Source organism: Euleptes europaea, chromosome 8 (genome assembly GCF_029931775.1).
Source record: "Euleptes europaea isolate rEulEur1 chromosome 8, rEulEur1.hap1, whole genome shotgun sequence".
Lineage (NCBI taxonomy): Eukaryota > Metazoa > Chordata > Lepidosauria > Squamata > Sphaerodactylidae > Euleptes > Euleptes europaea.
The window spans coordinates 69,576,164-69,600,000 of NC_079319.1; the positions used below are offsets into that span (position 1 = coordinate 69,576,164).

General features: G+C 41.8%; 1 protein-coding gene across 1 annotated transcript in view; it reads right to left on the reverse strand.

The window, feature by feature from the left end:
- Nucleotides 1–475: 475 nt before the first annotated feature.
- CARMIL1 (capping protein regulator and myosin 1 linker 1) overlaps nucleotides 476–23,837 on the reverse strand; it is a 170,450-nt gene continuing 147,088 nt past the window's right edge. The window contains exons 31-38 of the mRNA XM_056854001.1: nucleotides 23,505–23,571; nucleotides 22,009–22,205; nucleotides 21,150–21,259; nucleotides 18,821–19,253; nucleotides 16,055–16,127; nucleotides 8,355–8,588; nucleotides 5,673–5,813; nucleotides 476–1,503 (exon numbers count right to left, since the gene is read on the reverse strand). Of these exons, the coding sequence (XP_056709979.1) occupies nucleotides 1,367–1,503; nucleotides 5,673–5,813; nucleotides 8,355–8,588; nucleotides 16,055–16,127; nucleotides 18,821–19,253; nucleotides 21,150–21,259; nucleotides 22,009–22,205; nucleotides 23,505–23,571 (1,392 nt within the window). The 3' untranslated portion in view covers nucleotides 476–1,366. The remainder of the gene's footprint in view (nucleotides 1,504–5,672; nucleotides 5,814–8,354; nucleotides 8,589–16,054; nucleotides 16,128–18,820; nucleotides 19,254–21,149; nucleotides 21,260–22,008; nucleotides 22,206–23,504; nucleotides 23,572–23,837) is intronic.

The window sequence follows — 23,837 nt, forward strand, 5'->3', positions numbered from 1 at the left end:
AATTAACCTTTAAAATGACGTGCTTAGAGATTAGTTGACTACCATCTCATTTTACAATAGAAGAAATCCTGAGAGCACACCTCTATATACCTAAGGGAAAAGTAGGTGTTGGACAGGTATTTAAACTTGTTTAGAAAGCTGGAAATAGCCTTAAGGGATGATTTAAATGACACCTGCAAGGATCACGATCCACTCATGAGCACACTTCATTGAAAGGCCCATGCGCAAGGTATTCTGAGAAGTCATACAGAAGCGGTGATGAAGCGGCTTCAAAAGTAGCTCTGAAATAGTGTTTTTCTGTATAATATGACATAAGTTCCCAAAATGAACTGAAACGATTTTAAAGCTAACAGGGTTGGGTTTTTTTTTTTTAGTACAGCAGATGCCTTCTCGAAGGCTCCATGTAGGAAGCTGTTTAAAGAATCACAAATATGCAAAGGTGGTATGAAATATACTTTAAAAATTCAGAGATTCCTATTCCAGTTGTAAAATCATTTTTATTGGTACAAATATACATTATGAATAAATTCCTTCAGACAGTTTTGTAAGTCGATGTCTGTGAGATATGCAAATTTAAAAAGCGGAAGTTGCTTTTACAGATGACAAACTACTTTTCTTTTTTAAAGTGTGTTAAAAGTTAGAGAATGTAGCCAGAATCTAAGGCAGTTTCTAGAAAATACCAGTAGTAATAAAATTGTCATTATCCTCATTCCAATAGACAACATACATTTACCTACAGATGTGGAAGCATAGCAAGATAATAGTAATTCAGTCGTTTTCTTTGTTGTGCTTTTGAACAGTACACAAATGTAAGAGATTGTGTTCTTATATACAGTACAACAAACAGGAAAAAGTCTCCCAAAGGAGAATGTAAAAACCATATTCAAGCATCTAATATATATTATTTATACAAATTCTTTTATTAGTGTGCTCTGTTGATATAATTATAATTACAATGTGCAATTGCATTCAGCAAGAATATATTTATAAAGTAAGTTGCGTGCAAGTTTGACACATTTACATTAAGCAGTACAACACCTCACCTGCTGTACAATGTGGGTTAGTGTAAGAAAATGCCCAGTTCATTTGCTTGGTTTTCCTTCAAGGCTCCAATGCAAGGCATAATTTTTGTAGCTGCTTCAGAGAAATTCAAGTAGAAACATGACATAGTTGCTGGCTTTAGCGAAGGCTTGAAAGGGAATGACTGGAATCAACGAGGTCAGAAAAAAAGAAACCAATCCATGAAATCTGGTTGCACCTCTATAAAAAAAGGCAGATTAAAAAGAGCAACCAACAGCTGTACCCTTGTCATTACAAAAATAACCAAGAACATATACCTTGCACTGCCGAGCACATGATGAAGCAACTAAACAAAAATAAAATCTTTATCTGCTTCTTCTCCAGAATCACTGGACTTGCTTCCTTGCTGGCCGTCTTTACTTAAAGATCTCTGTCTTTGCTCTTGGAACTCGTAAGTCTGCTGTCCAGGGTTTCTCTTTGGACCTGCATCAGAATACAGAATGCTCAGTCAGGAAAAGCTCATACATCATACAATCCAGGCACCCTTTGCAGTGTGGTATACACTGGGATAACTCCATACTTAAGTATTCTTTTGCTCCAGATTTTCCTGAACACTCATCCCAAAGGGGGAGATCAGAATAAGTGTATTCATGGCTATTAGTTAAAATGGATACTAGTCATGCTGCATACCTATTCTCTCTAGTATCAGAGGAGCATGCCTATTATATTGGATGCTGTGGAACTCAGGCAGGATGGTGCTGCTGCAGTCGTCTTGCTTGTGGGCTTCCTAGGGGCACCTGGTTGGCCACTGTGTGAACAGACTGCTGGACTTGGTGGGCCTTGGTCTGATCCACCAGGGCCTTTCTTATGTTCTTATGTCTTGCATGCAGTATACTAGTTGTTTGAAACAGGAAGGTACATCTGATTCAGATCCAGAATGATGATGATGAAGAAGAAGAGTTGTTTTATATGCCAGTTTTCTCTACCTTTTAAGGAGCATCAAACTGGCTTACAATCACCTTCCCCTCCCAACAACAGACATCTTGTCAGGTAGGTGGGGCTGAAAGAGCTCTAAGAGAGCTTTGACTAGCCCAAGATCACACAGATGGCTTCACGTGTATGAGTGGAGAAACCAACCCGGTTCACCAAATTAGCATCCGCCGCTCATGCGGAGGAGTGGGGAATCAAACCCGGTTCTCCAGATTAGAGTCCACCACTCCAAACCACCGCTCTTAACCACAACACTATGCTGGATTTGTGTGTGGCAGTATGTTGTAGACATTTGCTTTTTGGATAAGAAGCTGTAGCTCTACCCCTGGGTAGAGCATCTGCTTGGCATGCAGAAGGCCCCAAGTTCATTTCCTTGCACCTGCAGTTAAAGGATCTAGTAGCAGGTGATGTGAAAGATCTCCCCCTGAGACCCTGAAGAGCCACTACCAGTCTGAGTAGACAACATTGACCGTGGTGGACCAACGGTCTGACTCTGCATAAGGCAGCTTCACGGAAGGTTGATGCGGGCAGTTCTGACAGCATCAATCACTTGCTCTGGGGTATGTTGTGGTGGTGATGCCAAACAGGTGACAGAGGCTGTTAAAGCAGCCTGAATTGTGTTAGGTGCTGCACACAGAGTCCCAATCCAGCAATAGGAATCATTCCAGCACAAGCTCACACTTAAGAAGCAAGTTAACACGGGATCCACAAAGGAATCTATGTGCAGCCTGAAGCAGCTGTGGATTCGTAGAAATCTACTAAACAAAACAGTAGAAAGAAAAAAAATGATAATTTAAAATGCTAAGCACAAACATACTGCAAACACAATAGAAGCTATTACACTAAATAAGTATATAAATATATATCTTAGTATAGGAACAACAGTGCGTAATGTCTTGAGGTGTTGTGGTAAGGTGGGATATAAATATTTTAAATACTCATGATAGTCAATCTGTGTTGAACAAGTAACAAGCCTTAGGAAGGTACCCTAAATTGACAACAAGCAGCAAGCTGTTCCTGCTGCAGCTGTCCCCCACAAGGATGGATGGAATGATTTTGACTTCTACTGCAGTCCTCTTATACTGGCCACGGGAGACTTGGCTCAGTTGGAATGCCAAACCATGGTTTGGCTCTCATGTGAATGAATCGGAATAAAATAAAACCAGGAAGGGAGGGGATCATGTTGCATGAGGCAAGGAGAAAGGGGTCGGAAGGACTGCGTGTGCCTAAGGCCATTTATGCATGGGAAGTTTTGCCTTGGATGTGCTGCTCTCTAGATGCGAAAAATGGAGGGATTTCATCTGTAATGTTTGAAAATGTGGCTCTTTTATATGTGCGGTTTAGTAGTTCACCTGTAACCTGAAGCCATACTTTTGCATGATGCAAATGAGGCTGAAATGCATGGGAGGCTTTGCCTTGGATTTGCCAATCTTTAGATGCACATTTTCCCCATCTGAATTCTCAAAACTCTGCATGGGGGCTTATTGTTGAGTTTTGAGAATTTGGATGGGGAAAATGTGCATCTAAAGATTGGCAAATCCAAGGCAAAGCCTCCCATGCATAAATGGCTCAAGGCTCCTTTCAGCCTCATTTGCATCATGCAAAAGTATGGCTTCAGGTTACAGGTGAACTACTAAACCACACATATAAAAGAGCCACATTTTCAAACATTACAGATGAAATCCCTCCATTTTTCGCAGCGGAGCTCATCACTTTGCTTTGCATTATTCAGCAGTGAGCATTCACAAAAAAGGGGGGAATTTCCTCAGTTCGTTATTATTATGAGGGCGTTCACCAGAAAACTAAAAGAAAGACCAAGAAGCCTGGGGAAAAAGAAGACACGGTGTGAAAATCTATGACTATTTTTTAATCAAAAACGAGAATTTGGACATTTGACTGCTGAGCTGAAACACATAGTAATTAGGCTTTGCAAGGCCCATTTATACCCGTACTGAATAGCTCAAATAGCAAACAATTTTTGCTGCCAGGGCTTTTGTTCAGCACAGCATTTTAAAAGCTCCAGGGATGAGGAGCAGTTCCTGCCACATAAAAAACTGCGGAAGTGATTAGGAAAAAAAAAAGGACTGTTCATGTCAGTTACCACATTTGCTATTCATCCAGAACACCACCTTGCAAGAGAGAATAGAAAATTCCATTCCCTCTTTTAGACTTCAGTTTCATTTCCATGGCCTGTTATAGCCCCAAAGAAGAGCAAACAAATCCTCAGCTGTGAATCTTTAATGCTGCTGTGATTTTGGTAATAATGATATAAAATATGCAATTCTTGTTGAACTGGTTTAAAACAATAAAATAAATGTATTTAGAGATTTTAAAGCACACTCCATGGGGTCCTGTTGGCAGCAGAGGATAGGACTTGCAATAATGGGTTAAAATTGCAGGCAGAGAGGAGGGGCTGTGGTTCAGTTGCAGAGAATCTGCTTGGCATGCAGAAGGTCCCAGGTTCAATCTCCGGCATCTCCAGTTAAAGGGATTAGGCAAGTAGGTGATGTGAAAGACCTCTATCTGAGAACCTGGAGTGCTGCTGCCAGTCTGAGTTGACAATACTGACTTTGATGGATCAAGGGTTTGATTCAGTATAAGACCGCTTCATGTGTTCATGTGTGTTCAAGGTACCAGCTAGATATTAGGGGAATTTTTTTACAGTAAGAGTTGTTCAACAGTGGAATTGACTGCCTAGGGAGGTGGTGAGCTCCCCCTCACTGGCAGTCTTTAAGCAGAGGCTGGACAAGCACTTGTCAGGGATGCTCTAGGCTGATCCTGCATTGGACTAGATGGCCTGTATGGCCCCTTCCAATTCTATGATTCTATAATTCCATTTGTAAAATCTTATAGATGCTTTGGTCTTTAAACACATGTTTTAAATCAAACATTAAAGTGGTTTACTCAATACATTTTCTATTGAATTAAAGCAAAATTTCAGGAAGCAACATAGAGTTTACTAGAATTACCGGGTGGCTGTTCTGTAACCCTAAATCTAAGAAAGGAAAGGACTGAACAAAAATACATATTAAGTTCTTTGAAGGTTTCTGCCATCATTAATTGCTCTAACAATTACCATGAAAAGCAAAAGATGTCCTCTAAGGGCAACTTCACACTAAATGTGTATGGAATACATCATACCATAACACTTGTCATGGAACCACAATTGGCTGCAGCTACCCCATACAATGTGTCTTTCCCCACAGCGTGCACAATGGCCCTAAGCATCTTCATACTGCTCCACTGGGACCATTCAGCAATTTGCTTTCCTGTCAACAAATGGGAGCACTAGAGAGATTTTTGACTTGGCACCCATTTCTAGCAGTCATGTTTGGTCACCCAACTGAGGACCAAGGAGGTATGTGGGTAGGCAATGTCGATTTGAGACCAAGAAGGAATTTCATGATGGAGAATGTAACAGAACAGATACAAGGCTGGTGTAACTAGGACCATGAACCAGGAATGGAATCAATCCCTGTGGAAGTAGATATTCCAGAGTCAGATAATGCGTATGCATGCATATATACAACCAGAATACACATTTATACCAGACTCTGTAAACAATGACAGTGACGACAATGGCCATTTCCCAATAAGTGAATACCTTGACACTAACAGCAAAAAAGGGAGACGGGGCTGAACAAGAGATTCAACATGTTTACCTTCCTGGGAAAGAGATCTAATAGCAGGCTGGGGGCTGCTTTGCCCATCTTTTTCCTTTTCAGAAGGAACTCTCTTCAAAACAGGTGGAAGCAGAGCTATTTTTGGAGAACTTGGACCAGATGGAGACTCTGGGATATCCTCTGTGGAAACATCATAAGCACAGGCAAATTATTTTAACAGCCAAGTATACTCTTTCCAGGAAAAGCACCCACGTGTACCACTTAACCCAATGGACCATTCAAAAAATGAAACATGCAGCAACAGCAGCTTATTAACATCTACAATTTTATAGGCTAGGCAGAAAAATATCCAGAGAAATAAACTATGACAAGAAGAAAGTAGAGTTACTCAAAGTCTTTCTAAGCAGTTTTATTAACATGATGTTTAAAATTACCAGCATGCAATTAAAACCTAGACATTAATTTCTCATGGCTATTTTAACCTGCTTAAACTTGAGCTTAGAGGTGGAGAGAACCAATTTACTTGTCACCTGTCACAGACTCCCACGTAATTCACGTGGTTTCTCTCTCTGCAATGGCAGCTAACAAAATTCAGGGCAAAGCTATGTCTGACCAGGCAGTACATTGTTCTAATTCATAACACTTTCACTTTATATGGGAAGGAAATGCAAACTTTATTGTACTTTTATCATAATTTTTTATGACTGGGGGCTTTGCTCAGTTTTTGTACTTTTCAATTCCATGTGATATTTGTACTTTTCCTCTGTATGAGCAATTAAGACAAGTAGCTTGGATCCAGCAATGTGTGAGTGGAAACATAAATGGACTCACAGTGCATTCCTGAGCCTCTGGCGGCTGGGGACAGCGTGGAAGAGGTGCCGCTGCACCACTTCTAAACTGGTTTCTCAGCCGCTGGAAACCTTTAAAAAGCCTTTTGCAGGCTTTAAAAAGTTTGAATGGGGCTTTTCGCCCCATAGAGAACAGCAAGGCAGCAGACGCAGCAACGCTGTTCTTGGCGTTGGTGCTATGGGGCGAAAGGGGACAGGAGCCTGCCTACAGGCAGCCCCGTCCCTGGAACCCCCTGGGGATGCCCCTGGGGATGCTGGGACGCCCCCCAGAATGCCAGCATGGGCCTTTACACCGGTGGAATGCCGGTGGAAGGCCCCATCAATGTCCCGGGGTGGTGCTGCCACGGCAGTGCCTGGAGACCAGTGTCCGGCCCTCCCTGCCAGCATTGGGGCCACTTACCGCAGTGTAAGTAGCCCAGACGCTGGTGTGGAGGGCCCGAACGCTGGAGCAGCCCCTTCCTGGACTCCTGAGGATTTTCGTCCTCAGAAGTCAGGATTGCGCTGTAAGTGTGGTTCTGCTTGTGCAAGATCTGGTGCAACACCTTGTCCTTTCATTCCAGTGTATTAGAGTGTCCCAAAATTGACTGCACAAGGCCTTGCACAAGCGGAAATGCAAGTTTGACAGTTTTGAATACATATAACATGGAGCCTTGGAAAGAAGTATTGCAGAGGTGATTACGCAATATAGTGCTGTTCGCTTTCCTTCCACTATAGTGTATAGTTTCTCCAAGAGGAAGAAACCACAGTGGAACATTGTGCCCTCAGCTGAGAAAGTCAGTGGCTGCTCCCATCCTGAGGGCGCTCTCTCTCTCATAGATAGTTCAGTATTCCTCGAACAGAGACCACTGTGATTTCCGCATCTCTACATGGTGCTAACATGGAGGAACAGAGAGGATACAGTTGGTTACTTAGGTCCAACTTTTACCCACCATAGGCATATAAACCTATATTTCAGTTATGTTTACTATGCTTCATGGTATTATGCTTTATAAAAGATTTTATTCTTATGCTGTAAATTTTAATCTGGGTATTTTGCTGGCTGTCAATGGAACCAACTAAAATTTAATTGTAAAACTTTACTAGCCTAGAGTGGTTAAGATAGCTCATATCTTGGTCTTCCAAAGTCTGCTTGCACAAACTGACAATCTGATGTATCCCGATACTCAGAATTACTAAAAGAACCTTCACTGGCCAACTTGATGCAAGTCTTGAAGACGTTACAGAGTAACTGAACTTTACCTTGTTGTGTTGCTTTGGTCTAACAAATCTGTCTAGTTGTTTCAATGCTTTGCACAACTGAAAACAACAATGTGTAAAGAATCACAATGAAGGGAAAAACAAATCAGAAGATTAAGAAGGTCAATACATTAGTTTTGAAATCTGAAGGCAGGAGGCCAATCTAAGAACTATGGAGTGTCTTCCAAAGTGGATGTGTTGCTATAAAAGGTGGTATAAACTTCCAAGGCAGATTAATAAAAAAAGCCCAAATATCTAGAAAAAGGCTTGAATTATGTCTGATAAAGACTCAAAGAACTTCTACAAGACTACACCCATACTTTTGTACTCTAGAACTGGGGAAAATATCAGTTGTTTTATCAGTCACATGCTTTTTGGTAACCTTGAGGACCTTTACATATGTCTATAATGAAATAATAATGTTAGTACAAATCATATCCGTATTTTTGGGAACCTTGTTCCGTCCCATAATTTGGCATTTAAATACTTATTCCTGGCACTCATAGCGATTAGTTAAATAGTAAACAGAAAAATGAACACAAACAAAGGAACGGCTGCTTCATTTTAAAGTTTCCATTCAGGACTTCACATATCAGCTAGTACGTTAATACCAATCTAGTTTTAAAGGGTTTCTCACCAGTCCGAGAGGCAGAACGTGGCTTCTGAGGAACTGTAGGCCGCCCAGCAAGGCTGGGCTTTGTTGACTGAAGTGGAGGCTTTGGACTGGTAGGTGTACTGGAAGAACTTCGTGTCCTTACCCCAGTTTCTGTCTTTGGTTCGGCTTTGGTAATTTTTTCTGATGAAGCCGTGATGGAATCACCTTTACTCAAGGCGAAACGGCTCTCTGGGGAGGCTTGATGGAACTTAGCTACTGAAACAAAATAAGCCAAGCAAGCATTCAAATCAAGAGTGCCACACTTTTCATATAGAAGAAGAGTTGGCTTTTATATGCCGACTTTCTCTATGAGTTAAGGAAGAATCAAAGCAGCTTACAATTATCTTCCCTTCCCCTCTCCACAAAAGACACCCTAGGAGGTAGGTGGGGCTGAGAAAACTCTTAAGAGAACTGTGACCAGCTCAAGGTCACCCAGCTGGCTTCATGTGTAGGAATGGGGAACCCAACCCGGTCCACCAGATTAAGAGTCTTCTGCTCATGTAGAAGAGCGGGGAATCAAACCCGGTTCTCCAGATCGGAGTCCACCGCTCCAAACCACTACACCACGCTGGCATAGTGAAAAGGCCACCTCTAACATTCAAGTAGTGAATCTTCTGGTTTGAATTTTCAGCACACACACACACACACACACACACAGAGGGATACACAGGGAGAGTTGTGTGTGAAATGTGTACTTCCAGCTACTCAATAAAAACAAATACTGCTACCTCCTCCCATCTGCTGCCTTTGTTCTGACTGGTGAGAATAAAGCCTTTGATGTAACTGATAAGCAAGCCTAGTGGGGCATCTAGTGCACTTCTTAACTTTTAAGATCTAAAGAGAACTTCTGTTCCAACTCTTGTTGGTGTTTTGGGTGATCTGAACTATATTTCACTGCCTTAATTCTGGATACTGGCTTGGGTTGACTAACTGCCAGCTCTTCCAGCAGCATACTTTTAGCATGCCTGGCTCCTCAGGAGTCCCGGGCCAATTCTTTTAGCACATGGGAAAATGCATGGGGTAGTGAGATATGGTTCTTTTCCATGTAACAAACATCTGATTAGTGAAAAACTATGGAGGGTATGCAAGTGCTGACTACTATGCCTCTTTCCAAGCTGAATGCATCCTTGCTCTCGCTCTTCTGCTCTTAATTCTCTATCAGACGTCTCTATGGGCACAGAATGAACTGTACTGAGGTTTAAAGGGGCACAGACTTAACCAATCAGCTTTGTCTTAATGGGAGTCTCTCTGAGGATGTGCTCAGACATTACTAGCAAATCTCTGTTTCTCTGTAATGGATGTGAACCCAGTTTACTGTTGTGTTTGTGTACTTCCCTCCTCCCTCGTGCAGAGGGTGGCCAAAACCTCTGTGCAAAGGCAGCAAGCTGCTTGTTATGTGGACGGTGCAGCAAATTTCAATTTGATTTAAGTATTATAAAATGAAGGTGACTTCAAATACGCTCTGTGGTGAGGGAAGAAGTACCAGCACAGCAATAAACTGGACTTGAGCCCATCAAAAACAAACAGAGGTTTGTTATTATGTCTGAATGCAGCTGCTGCCGCCTCCACTGAACAGGACTGGGAAGCAGCTAGGGTTGCCAACCTCCAGGTAGTACGATCCAAATAATTACAGCACCAGGCTCATGAGTACAAAGCTGATATAATATACATTTCCAAGAAAGGACAGACAATACAGCGTTGTCTAAAACACCAAAGCACTACAAGATAACCAACTGTCACCCTCTCGAACACGGCAATCACACACTTCAAACTCATGAAGCAAAATTCTAAAGCAAAATTATAAACCATCTTACAGAGGCGAGCCGGGTTGATTTGTTCAATCTAGATTCGCGGACTGTTTTCACGCACCCGACTGCAAGTCATCCTTATAATTTTGCTTTACAATTTTGCTTCTTGAGTTTGAAGTGTGTGATTGCCGTGTTTGAGAGGGTGACAGTTTGTTATCTTGTAGTGCTTTGGTGTTTTAGACAACGCTGTATTGTTTGTCCCTTCTTGGAATTGTGCATTATATAAGCTTTGTACTTATGAGCCTGGTGCTGTAATTATTTGGATCGTACCACTTTATTTTACAGCACTATTTTATATTTGGTTTTTCCAGTTCAACCTCCAGGTAGTAGCTGGAGATCTCCTGCTATTACAGCTGATCTCCAGCCAATAAAGATCTGTCTGGGGGTGACTCCGCACTTACCTCAGGAGACTGCATACCCCACCCAAGGCATGCTGTGCCAGGAAGCCCCACAGCTGGGGAAGGTGCAGATGCCTGTAAGATTGTTGCTGGGCATGGCTTTGGCAAAGCCTGCTCAGGAGTCGGCCAGCTTGAAGAAGCCTAGCCACCTCTCAGCATCAGGCTCAGCAGCACTGACCTTCTTAGAGGAGGTCAGGTGGGGCAGCCAGCGGAGCAGCAAGAGGCAGGTCAAGCCAGGCCTCACAGGAGCTGGCAGAGCACGGATTCAGCCCAGCTGGAGGAATGGGCGGGGAGACTTGCAAAGCTGGAACTCACTAATCAAGACCAGCTGGAGGCAGCCTAGCCCAGGCTTGGCAGGAGATTGAGTGAGGGTCTGCATGACACCTAGGGAACACCAGTTCTTCTACGTACACCTTTTGCAACTGCACATAGTTCTACCCTAACTGAGATGGTCTGGCACACAGTTCCTGCACAACGCTTGTCCATGATTCATGATTTCGTTTAACTGATGTTTTATTTTACACAGCACCACCAATCACAGGAATTCTAGATTCAAAGATTCCAGTTGCATTCCACTTTGCAAAATACCATTATAGTTTACAGAGGTTTTTGTATTTGCATTGTATATGCACAGTACATACACACAATGCAAATACAAAGAAACTGTAAACTAGTTACATACACTCTGTGTGAAGAAGGCGGTCTTTCAGTTTTTGTTTCATTTTTGGACTCAGTAATACACTCAAACATTCCTACATGAGCTATGTGACCATTTTTTTCCTCCCGGAATTGTTTTATTTATTTATTTAATGCATTTACACCTCGTCCTTCTCCCCAATGGGGAACCAAAGTGGTTTACATCATTCTCCTCTCCTCCGTTTTGTCCTCACAACAACCCTGCAAGGTAGGTTAGGCTGAGAAAGTGTGACTGGCCCAAAGTCACCCAACGAGGTGCCAAGGCACAAGTGGGGATTCAAACCTAGGACTTCCAGGTCTGACACTCTTAACCACTACACCACATTGGTTCTATCATCCCCCAATGACAACATCCTCCTTTCTGATCTTAGTTCTATTGCTAGTTCAACTTCTGACATACGCTAAGTTAGAGATCAAGCCATTTCAGTCAAGGATTGTCTACATGAAGCACAAAGGCTTCCCAGCATGCACTGCATGTACAAGCGGCTTGCTATCTATATGCTTCATATGGGAGATTTATATACATGCACACACAGTTTCCTCTGTGGAAATACTTTCCATGTAAAGGTAAAGGTAGTCCCCTGTGCAAGCACCGGGTCATTACTGACCCATGGGGTGACGTCGCATCCCGATGTTTACTATGTTTTACGGGGTGGTTTGCCATTGCCGTCCCCAGTCATCTACACTTTACCCCCAGCAAGCTGGGTATTCATTTTACCAACCTCGGGAGGATGGAAGGCTGAGTCAACCTTGAGCTGCCTATCTGAAACCGACTTCTGTCAGGTCGTGAGCAGAGCTTTTGACTAAAGTACTGCAGCTTACCACTCTGCGCCATGGGGCTCCTTACTTTCCATGTAGTGAACTATTATAAATAAAACAGCCATTTTTGATTCCAGAAAATGATCTGTAATTTTTACTTGAGTGTCCTTAAACCCCTCTTGTTCCTAAATTTCAGAGTTCTAATATTGCACTAAATTGTTTTTGTTTCAGCCATACTGCTACATCTGGAAGAAAAGGAATCTGCCTGGAAGTTAGGAGGACTACTTGAGGAAGAGACAGAGGCAGGCTGCTACAGAGTTAAGTAAACAAAGTCAGAGGTCTATTTGATTCACATAACAGGAAGGGGGAGGGAAGCAGTAGTGTCAGGAGACTAAGGACTGGGATCCAGAATGGGAAGAAAGGCCAAAGGAAGGATAAGGGGGAGGGACAGAACTTGCAGCTTAAGGGGACTTGAAAGTGGGGTGGGTGAAGAAGGCATAGACTTGAGGTAAAGAAGGGAGCAGTTTTCATCTTCTTAGGGTGGCCAACCTCATGGTGGTGGCTGGAGATCTCTCACTATTACAACTGATCTCCAGCAGATAAGAGTTCACCTGGAAAAAATGGCCACCTTGGCAATTGGCCTCTATGGCATTGAAGTCCCTCCCCTCTCCAAACCCCACCCTCCCTCAGGCTCCGCCCCCAAAATCTCCAGGTATTTCCCAACCCAGACCTGGCAACCCTACATCTTCTGGCCATGGAGAAGTAGTGATGGGATGTATGGGGGGGAGGTACCTGTGAATTTCCTGCATTGTGTAGGGGGTTGGATTAGATGACCCTGCTGGTGCCTTCTAACTCTACGATTCTATCATTCTATGACAGTAAGCTTGAGGAAGAAGGACCAAAGAGAAAAAATGTATATGACTATACATATGGGCAGGAGGTCCTTTTGACAAAAAGGAATAACCAGAAAGTGTCAAAGTTGAAGGAGCCGAGAAGCTAAGCAGAAGCAGAAAGCGTGTCTTTTATTCATATGTTGGTTTGACCAGGGGCAGTAGTCTCATATAGTTTTGAGAAAAATCATAGAAATTCATCCATGAACAAACATAATTTCTGGTAATCCATTCTGTTTCTTAAAGTAGATATCATCTATTTTAAAAATTCTTTTTAAAAACATCAAATTATTTCTCACCTTCCCAGATCTAAATAACTGGATAGATAATTCCCAAATCTAAATAACTGGATAGATAACGTTAAACAAATGTATGTAATAGTTAAGCTGACTTATTAAAAAAATGATAAAGACATGGAAGATCTAGATGCTGTCTGGATCCCAACAATCTCCAGATGGGAAAAAAAACTTTTAAAAATCTAGAATGTGGAGAGGAAGACGAGTAAGGTTTTTGCTGACTTTTAATATGCGCAGCTGAGATCGTTCCCTTTTACTATTATTACTTTTATCTGTTATGGTATGTAATTTTGATTGATTTTTTTTGTTTCCCCCAATTTTGTAAATTTTATATATGTAATATATAAAGTTTTTATTATTAAATAATATTTATAAATATTAATTATTTAGAAATAAATAATATTTCTAAATATTTCTCATGTCCATGCTGGCTTGAGTTTGATTGTCTAAGCTTGGCACAGACAAGCTGTAATTTAATTATTCATTTTGGAACTGTTTTTTAGGTTTTCTTTCCCATAATGAATTAGAACAAAACAGTCAACAAACAGCTAAATAACGGATAGCAAGTCTACTGCAAAGCAGATCCGAATTCTCCTCTGCACAGGAACCGCAAGAAATAAAGTAGACCATAGTTCATTCATCTAAGTGGTATACTTTGGAAAATTTGGAGAGGGTAGAGAATAGCATAATTGTATTGCATTTTGTTTTTTAAAAACAGACTGTAAAAAGTTTTCGAGAAGGAATTTAGGAATTATGACCTTCACTGACTATCTGGGATATTCTGATGGACCAAAATAGTAAGTAAGCGCTTACTTGATTATAGTTTATATGGTCTTCAAAAGGTGTAGCAAGACAAACAGCATTGGTACCTGTTGTAAAGATTTGGGTAATATGCCCTGAGAAGATTTCTTATAGGAGGTGTTCTGTTTTCCTCCAATGCTCTTGACATTTAAAATTTTTCCTTTTGGCCCATGTGGACTGGAACCCCCCATCGGGTGAGGTCAACCACAGCAGAAAGAAGAAAAACGATTCTAGGAATGGACGGAGCGCAGTGGTGACAACCAAGCTCGAGCAAAGCACCTATCTGAACTTGGCACCAGGACTTAAATGTTCAGGTGTCAGGGAAAAGGAAACAATATTGGAAACCATCTGGAACTATTGTGGAACTCCCTGCCCCAGGATATGGTGATGGCTGCCAACTTGGAAGGCTTTAAGAGGGGAGTGGACATGTTCATGGAGAAGAGGGCTAGTCATGGATACTAGTCAAAATGGATGCTAGTCATGATGCATACCTATTCTCTCCGGGATCAGAGGAGCATGCCTATTATATTAGGTGCTGTGGAACACAGGCAGGATAATGCTGCTGCAGTTGTCTTGTTTGTGGGCTTCCTAGAGGCACCTGGTTGGCCACTGTGTGAACAGACTGCTGGACTTGATGGACCTTGGTCTGATCCAGCATGGCCTTTCTTATGTTCTTAACTAACTAAAATCTTTAGCAAGATTTGCTTATATACGAAATAATAGAATACTAAATAATATAATACTATCATACATATATGTGTGGATTAGCACTATGTGTTAGGATTGGCACTATGGCCATTGCTTCTGCTGGGACTCCCTGGATCTGAACTGGGATTGTTGGTTTGCATTGGGAGGCTTTTGGCCACTGATTGCTTTGCTTGCACTTGTATGCGTGTGGAATTTATTTGTCCTGGAGAAAGCATGGAATCCTCCCCACATAGGAAACAATGGAGGATGGCTGGGGGCACCTTGTTCAGGGACCCATAGAATTAGATCCCTCCACTTGAAAATCGGGGGTTCTTTATTGGACAGACATCACCGGCTCCATTGTAACGTTGCTGTCATTTGTTTGAAAAACAACCACTCCAGCCTCCCAGAAAGATTCTCCGTAGGGAATAATGGACCTGACTAATATTGGAATTCCAAAACAAAAAAACAAAACACCACCCCCAAAACAAACAAAAACAACCACCACCCCCGAAACGAAAAATTCCAAAAACCAAAAAAAACACCCAAAAACAAAAACCCCAAAACCAAAAAAACCACAACCACCCAAAACCAAAAATCCCAAAAACAACAAAACCAAAAATAAAAAACCATCACCCCAAAAACCAAAACAACAACAACAAAACCAGAAACTAAAAAACAAACACAACCACCCCCCAGATCTGGATACCAAACTGTCATTTGGGACCTGAATAACCTAGAATACCAATATCATGCATTCCTCCCCAAAATCTGGATTTTAAAAATACCGATTTTTTTTTCTGGTGCACACCCCTAGCAGTGAACCTTGCTTAAGGCTCTCTCCTGTCCAATCCTGACTGAAGGCCTGACTAGCCTTTGGGGTGTTAGTGTGTGTGTATGGGAGCATGAGAATGTGAGACGGTGAGTGCAAGCTTGCTCCTAAGGCATATTGGGTAATCAAGAAAGCTGCAGCTGTCTTTTCGGAATACACGAGTCTTGTCTCTTCCTTCATACATTAGTAAATTGGCAGAGAGGTGGATGGAGTTTGATCACCTCTTCACAGCCTCCATTTGAATTCACTTCTATCACACACCCAAGAATCTTCTCTACAAGCACGGAAACAGGCTTTCTTAAAATTTAAAAAAAATGGTGCTGGACCCACCTATCAAACTCTATACCAAACCATGTTGCTTGATTTGTGGTGGGATTACAATCATGTAGAATTTCGTTTCATTCCTCTAATCATGCATTTGTATTCTCAGTAATAGTGAGTTTGCAGCACTAGCATCAAATTAATGAGGCCTTACAATAGAAGGCTCTCTCTATAATCAAGTTGGAGCAACGCACCTGTACTACTTCCATCCAACCGTTCTGAGTTCACTGAGAGGTCAGCTGAGTCTCTTGCATCATTCCCAAATTTCTTTTCAAAAAGAGAGTGAGAGAGAGAGAGAAATTCAGAATACTTTAAAATCACAGGACTTCTTTGAGAAACACAGACCACAGATTTCATTTAACATCTCATCTTACCCCTGGGCTCAGCGATATGTCCTATTCCAAAACAGCATGCATATCTAACGCTTTCTGCTCCATTGTTTCAGAATGAAATGTCACCTATGGAAAAGTCTTCTTTTGGCCTTTGAATGATTATTGTTATTAGGACACATAGCATCCCTTTGCCATAGCAACATTACAAGGAACAAGGTAACATCCATTATAATCCTATTAACAGCCTCTGAATTCTCACTGAAGAGGTGACTATGGTATAGAAAGAGGTTGTTGCATCATGGCCGTAAATCCTATGATGCATGTGATTGTCCCAACACAACTTCTGATTCCTGCCACCATTGCGCCCCATCTTAAACAACTTCTGTGTTATGTGACCATGACCATTATTTGTAGGGATAGACTGGGAAATTAAAAGGGCCTGGGAAATAGTAATAGTAGTAGTAGTAGTAGTAGTAGTAGTAGTAGTAGGAGGAGGAGGAGGAGGAGGAGGAGAAGGAGAAGTTTTTTTTTTAATATGCCGACTTTCTTTACCACTTAAGGATCAAACCGGCTTACAATCATCTTCCCTTCCCCTCCCCACAACAGATACCCTGTGAGGTAGGTAGGGCTGAGAGAGCTCTAATAGAGCTGTGACTAGCCCAAAGTCACCCAGCTGGCTTCATGTGTAGGAGTGGGGAAACCAACCCGGTTCACTAGATTAGCGTCCACCACTCATGTAGAGAAGTGGGGACTCAAACCTGGTTCTCTAGATCAACCGCTCCAAACCACCGCTCTTAGTCACTACACCACACTGGCTCTCGTAAGCCCACATCCTATGACGTCTCTTGCAGCCTGACATTATAATCCTGCTGGGCCAGTTGCGGGAGCAGTGGCTGATGATACAAGGAGGCATCAGCAACCCCTGTGTTCTCCTTGTAAAGATGGCGGTCAAGGTGTACATGCAGTGGCTCTCACTTGGACCACCACCCTCATGATGCAATGGAGGCATGGGGACTGTCTCCTCATTGTTCGGAGGGCAGTCCAGGTAGCTGCACCGGTGTCCTGACTGCCCTCCTTGCAAGGAAGAAGAAGAAGTGGCCTCCTCTTGGCGAGAAGCACCCTGGGTTGTCCTATGGGTGGCTTTCCAGGGCCCCTGCCCACTGGAAAACATTCCAGCCAATCTATGCCTGGGGCTACACCAGCAGATCCACAACCTACTGCAGTAGTCTCAAATCTACAGGACCATTTTGATATTATACAATTTCTGGTCTGAATCCATCAATACGGTATTATCTCGATCACTCTTACATGACACCTCCACAACCTTATCATCTTTCACCCTAAGCCTACCCTATGTTATTGAAGGACTAGGCCACAGTAATGGATCTTCTGCAACAAGGACATAATATGCCAGTATGGGGGGGGGGGGAAGGTCAGAATGTTATATAACTGGTCACATTTAGGGTAGGGGCGGTGGCTCAGTTTGTAGAGCACCTGCTTGGTATGCAGAAGGTCCCAGGTTCAATCCCCGGCATCTCCAGTTAAAGGGACTAGGCAAGTAGGTGAGGTGAAAGACCTCTGCCTGACACCCTGGAGAGCCACTGCGGGTCTGAGTAGGCAATACTGACTTTGATGGACCAACGGTCTGATTCAGTATAAGGCAACTTCATGTGTTCTTAAAGTGATATTAGACCAGCTTCAGCTGTAAACTAAAAAATCCCACACTAACTTCATTTTTCAAAATCACAAACAACAACAAAAACCGATATCGCCTTTCTGTGCTTTAGCAGATTTGAAATTACAAATATGAGAGCCAAAGAGGACTCTTATAACCACTGAACAAATGGGACACTAAACACAACAATATACACAAATGATTTATCACATCACTTAATTGTAATTATTAAATGGAAACTAACAGAAAATTAAACTAATTTGTATATATTTACGTAGCAGCAAAAGAGAATGGAAAACCCGCTACAGGAACTTAAATGCAATTGAGATTCATCTTACATAAACAATACAGTTTTCTGGCAAATGCAATAAACAGAAGGTTGTCCTTAATTATAGCATCTAAAATACCATCTGACTCCCTCTTTCTGAAGAGTTCTTGGTTTTACGCCCTTCGATGAGCTAATTAAATCTATGCTATGCAGTCTTATTTGCATTAATATTTAGTTCTTCAAACACTAGGTGGAGCAAGATCACCACCAAACAGTTGCTATTGGCAATGCTGGATCCAATTCACACATTCGATTCAAAGCAAAACAAAACGAGCGGCATCTGCCATCTTTTCATCTACCATACACCTGCTCATCATCTGTAGCTGTAACAGGAGTGTACTAGGTCATGCCTCATGTAGTAAACTCCTTATGGTTTTGTTTTTACATTGACTAGATCTGAATTTAAACAGCCATCTGCATTTCAGAGCTTAGACAATGTGCTAATATAACAACAAACAGAAGAACATGGAAACCGCAGGTTCCAAAGAGGACTTTGATGCCTACCATGGCTAATATTGATGGTTAATATTACGGGAGGAATAACCCACCTACAAGAAATAACAGTAAGCTGCTAGGAGCCATGGACTCGCTCAAGTCACCAAAACGAAAACAAAGCACCCTTCACCTTTTGGGCTGACGCAGCTCTTCGTTCTTGCTTGGCCTTCATTTCTGCTAGAAGTCCACTGCCCATCACTTGCACCCCATATCTACGCCCTCCTTGAGGACTGCCTTTGCTGTCGCTCTTCTCAGATTTCGCAGCATCCTCCAAGGAAGCCTCTTCTATAGAGTCTGGGGTTTTTAATTCCTCATTTTTTTCAGTGCTGCCGTTCTGTTCCACTGACTTGGTCTCTTTCTTTGTAGAATCTGTTGTTGTAGGGCCTTTGACAACCCCTTTGGGCGCTGCAGGCTCTTCTGACACTGTTACAGTCTGAGATCGTTCAGATTTGGATCTAGATTTTATTAAACTGAGAAAGCCGCTTTTCCGAGAATCTCTCTTTTTCTTTTCATCAACTGTTTCCCCGGTGTCACTGGCGTCTGAACTTCTCATTGAGAGCTTCCTAAGAGATCAAAAGGAAAAAACAACATAAGAATGTGTTTGTTTATTAGAAATATTTGGTTTAGACTTTCAAGTTACCCCTTCAAGGGAGAATAGCCAGTTCTTCTGCCTGATTTCTGAGCTGTAATTTCTGCCTCAATGGACTCAAACATCTGTGTACCCTTGTCAAAAGTAAACTAGTTTTGCTTCCTTTCATGTTTCATGCATTCAAGACATCTCGGAAGCAAGAGAAGCTGAACAGCTAGTTCTAAACATCCTAAGTCCTATTATGACACTTGGCAATGATGAAGTATTTCAGTCTGTGACCATCACAGAAGATATGCTAATTTAGGCTGCATCCCAAGTAACAGGATTTAGTTCTTAAGTGTGTGTAGATACCAGTGAATTTAGACTATGCTCATAAACATATAGGCACCCAGTTCCTCTGAGGTAACTCTGCTTTCCTTCATGTTACCCAAGAAGTAAAATTACCCAAATTCTCTATTTTCTGACATCTGCAGGCTACACTAAGTTGGGAAATGGAAAGGGGAAGAAGGCAAGAGCCAGGACCCCAGAGATATCAACTGGATTTAGGCCCGTGATGTAGAAGAGCTGAAAGCGAACAGTGAGAAGGCTGCACAGTTGGAGTCTGGTTAAGTATAAAATGGGAAAGGCGAGCAAGGAGGAAGAGGCTGATGGTGACAGGTGGGTTCTTCTAAAATTATCCAGCACAGGTAGATTTCAAGGGCTCTGTGGCACTGCAAGGATTCAGAATCTCCACATCTTTACAGCTAAAAAAAAAATGCTGTCCAAGACCACTGAATCATCGGATTATTTGAAATAAAGGAAGCAAAGAAAAAACACATGCTGAAAAATATTTAGACCAACAATATGTACAACAGATTGTTTAAGGATAATGCATTGCAATTTCACAGAAAATACAAACATTTAAAAGACAGCATAAAAAGAAAAGCTATACTGACTCAAATTCAGATATAATGCAAAACCATGGTTTATTTTAACTATGCTTACTTTATGAAACCAGGATTCAGATGATCATTCAAATTCTGGTTTGCCTAAACAAATGATAGTGGTATCACTTTCATCCCCCCCACATCTCCCCTGCTGAGGTTTGGCTTGTATCTCAGCCAGTACTGCAGCAGCAATACAAGCCAGAATGTCTGCGTTGATACATACGTGAAACCACAGTCAAGACCATCCGTGGTTAATAAACCAGCTTTAATAAACCGTAGTTAATAAACAATGGTTTCAAATCCTGGTTTGACATACATTAACTAGCCATAGTTCGTTTAATGTAACTATGGTTTTGTATGTCAACTTAACTGAGTCACGGTTTCCATGCTTTCAAGATTTTAAGCAGCCCATAAACAACAGATCTGATCATACAAAAAAGCTACGCTGACATCATTCACTGGCTTGCCACTCCAGCTTTTCCCCCAGGATGTGCGTTGGAGAAGGGTTCCTTTGGCCAACAGGTGGGTCGCCCAATGGCTGGATCTGTGCTGGAAATTTGCAAACAGAACCTCTAGGAACTGGAGTCATCCTCTCTATTTTTCAAAGCTTGTATAAAACTTAGTTAAGAAATATTTAATTCCAGCTGTGCTGTTATCTCAATTACTCTCATAATAAATTCCAAACTGGCCTTTAGACTATATTTTTTTGAGTATATGCTATTTATATGTTTTGCTATTTATATGTTTTTAAAACACTTTAAAATACAATTCTGCTCATTACAAGTTAGAACAGTATCGTCTGTCAACATTGTAGGATATTCAGGATACTCATTTGAAACTTTTTAAAAAGTAATACATACACCAAAATACTTTGATTCTCAATATAAAGAGGAAATTGTACATCATCTTCAGCTTTGGTAGTTTACTTGAGAATCCAAACTTACTTTGAATCAATCTTTGTCACCTTCTTGGTGAAAAATTCATCGACACCTTCATCTACTCTTCCCATAAGACCATTCTGTTCTCCTTCCTGGGGTGCTGCAGTAGTAGTCACCTGATAAAACAAATATGATTTTTAAAGTGTAAGTAGTGACAGTTATGGTTGGGGGGAAAGTGTGTCTATTTGTCTGAAAAGAAGACATTTCCTTATGGAGGAATCTGCAAAACGAGGCTGAGCATGACTATGAAGAATCTTAAAGGCTATGGACGTAAAACCTAGATACTGCTCAAGTATCTGGAATATGTCCAGAGGAGGGCAACAAAGATGGTGAGGGGTCTGGAGACCAAGTCCTATGAGGAAAGGTTGAAGGAGCTGGGTATGTTTAGCCTGAAGAGGAGAAGACTGAGAGAGGATATGATAGCCATGTTCAAGTACTTGAGGGGCTGTCATATAGAGGAGGATGCCGAGTTGTTTTCTGTTGCCCAAGAAGGTTGGACCAGAACCAACAGGTTGAAACTAGATCAAAAGAGTTTCCGTCTAGACATTAGGAAGAATTTTCTAACAGAGCGGTTCCACAGTGGAACAGGCTTCCTCAGGAGGTGGTAAGCTCTCCTTCCATGGAGGTTTTTAAGAAGAGGTTAGATGGCCATCTGTCAGCAATGCTGATTCTGTGACCTTAGGCAGATGATGAGAGGGAGGGCACCTTGGCCATCTTCTGGTCACTTGGGGTGTGTGTGGGGGGGAGGTAGTTGTCAATTTCCTGCATTGTGCAGGGGGGGACTTGATGACCCTGGTGGTCCCTTCCAACTCTATGATTCTAAGTACATATGAAGCGTAATTTCTGTAGCAGCATTTTCACTCACAGCAGCTTGGGTGGGTTGTTGTTTTTTATTCCTTTTCGGCCTTAGCTTTGTAAAGTGTTCCAGTTTTTTCCCTTCCTCAGAAGGCAACTCTGAAATGAACCCAGAACTCCGTTTGTCCAGTCTACCTGAAGGGAACGGGGGGTCTTCTATGTGGATGGGGACTTCTTCTAAAGCTTTGTCCAAATCAAACTCCATTTCTAAAGGAAATAAAGTGTGTTAGGTTTTAATTTTTATTTCTAGTCAGCTGCGTTACTACAGTAATAATTCAGTCAATGACATCTCTCTTTTTAAAAAGAGTCTATAGCCAGTTAATATTTTCTTTCAAATTGCCTAGGTCCATGCACTGCACAAACACACAGTAATGAAAATCACACTTCCCTTGCATTCCAACATCCCTAAAATGGCTTGAACAGTGACATCTTATCTATACTGTTAGCTCATTTAAGTCAGTCCAGAGAGTGCTCTAAAGTAAAGACCAAGCAGTGCCTTACCATTAATGCGCGTACAGGCTGACAGATACATTTAAAATACAATACCTTGTGATTTTTAAAGTGGAATCAGTGGAATAATATAGTATGGCTGAACAACCAAATGACTAGGGGCCTAATTATATGTTATACTTTTTTCACAGGTCTATCCCATGATCTGTTTGTCAAGGTGAGATATGGAGTTTCACACTCCCAACTCAATTCCCAAGTATGCAGGAGCCCAATTCAAACTGGGACACGGTATACATGGAGAGGGACTTAAAGGTCTTCTCTCTAAACCATGTTCCTTACCTGAAATGGCTCAGAAAGTACTATAAGCCCTCTTGGGAGAGAATTACCTGTGGTATACATGCAGCCTATCAGTACACAATACGTTTATCCAACATGGCAAACAGTGGGTCTCTAATATCTTTTCGAGTCAGGAGAGAGAAAACTAAAGAGTTTGGCTCTGCAAGAGAGCCAAACTCTTGATCCAAATTGTGTCTCAATATAGGTTTGCCAGATGCCACTGACAGGCTTTGTTGCCTGCCATCCCTCTGAGCAGCGGCAGGACAAAAATAGAGAAAAGATCACTGCCAGCCTCTGCACCAGTATGTCACTTCTGAGTGGTACCTGAAACTGATGTAGTGTCGGTGGTGATGTTGCCGCCATCCCGTGACCACCCCCCTCCCCATGTCCATGCCTCCCAACCCTCCTGCAGGTTGTCAGGCTTGGCCTGGCAACCCTATGCACCACATGATGTCTGAGCATGGGATGGACCCAGAAGAGGTATTACATGGACCAAGGAATGGACCCGGAAGAAGCGTAACATGTAGTCAGGCCCATCACACAGCATTCTGATCCAGGTCAAACTCAAAATGTATAAACAAAATGTATCTACTGAACCTGAGTACAACAGCATTCCAGAAATGTCCCTCTTTCCTATAAATCTAAGAACTTTATAAATTGGCTTTAAGAGGTCACAAGAAACAAGAACTTGATGGTAACAATAATGAAAATCACACTTACCAAAAGCTCTGGACACAGGTCGCAACATTCTGCTGTGGATGCTCTTTCTTTTTGACTTAGGAGTCATCTATGATTTTAAAAAAATAACTTCATGGCATTTTCTCATTTGTCAAAATTAGGATAAAAAAACTTAACAGCACTACTGCAAATACTAAAACATGAATAGGACTGGGATGTTGTTCTTTATACTACAGAGTCAACACAGCTGCAAACGATGGAGCAAACTGAATTCTATTTTGACTCATGAATCAAATGAACTGTTAATTAAGCTCTTTCAGAAATATTTATTCATAATGATGGAAGTGTTGGAAAGGATCCAGGTTTGAAGTTCAT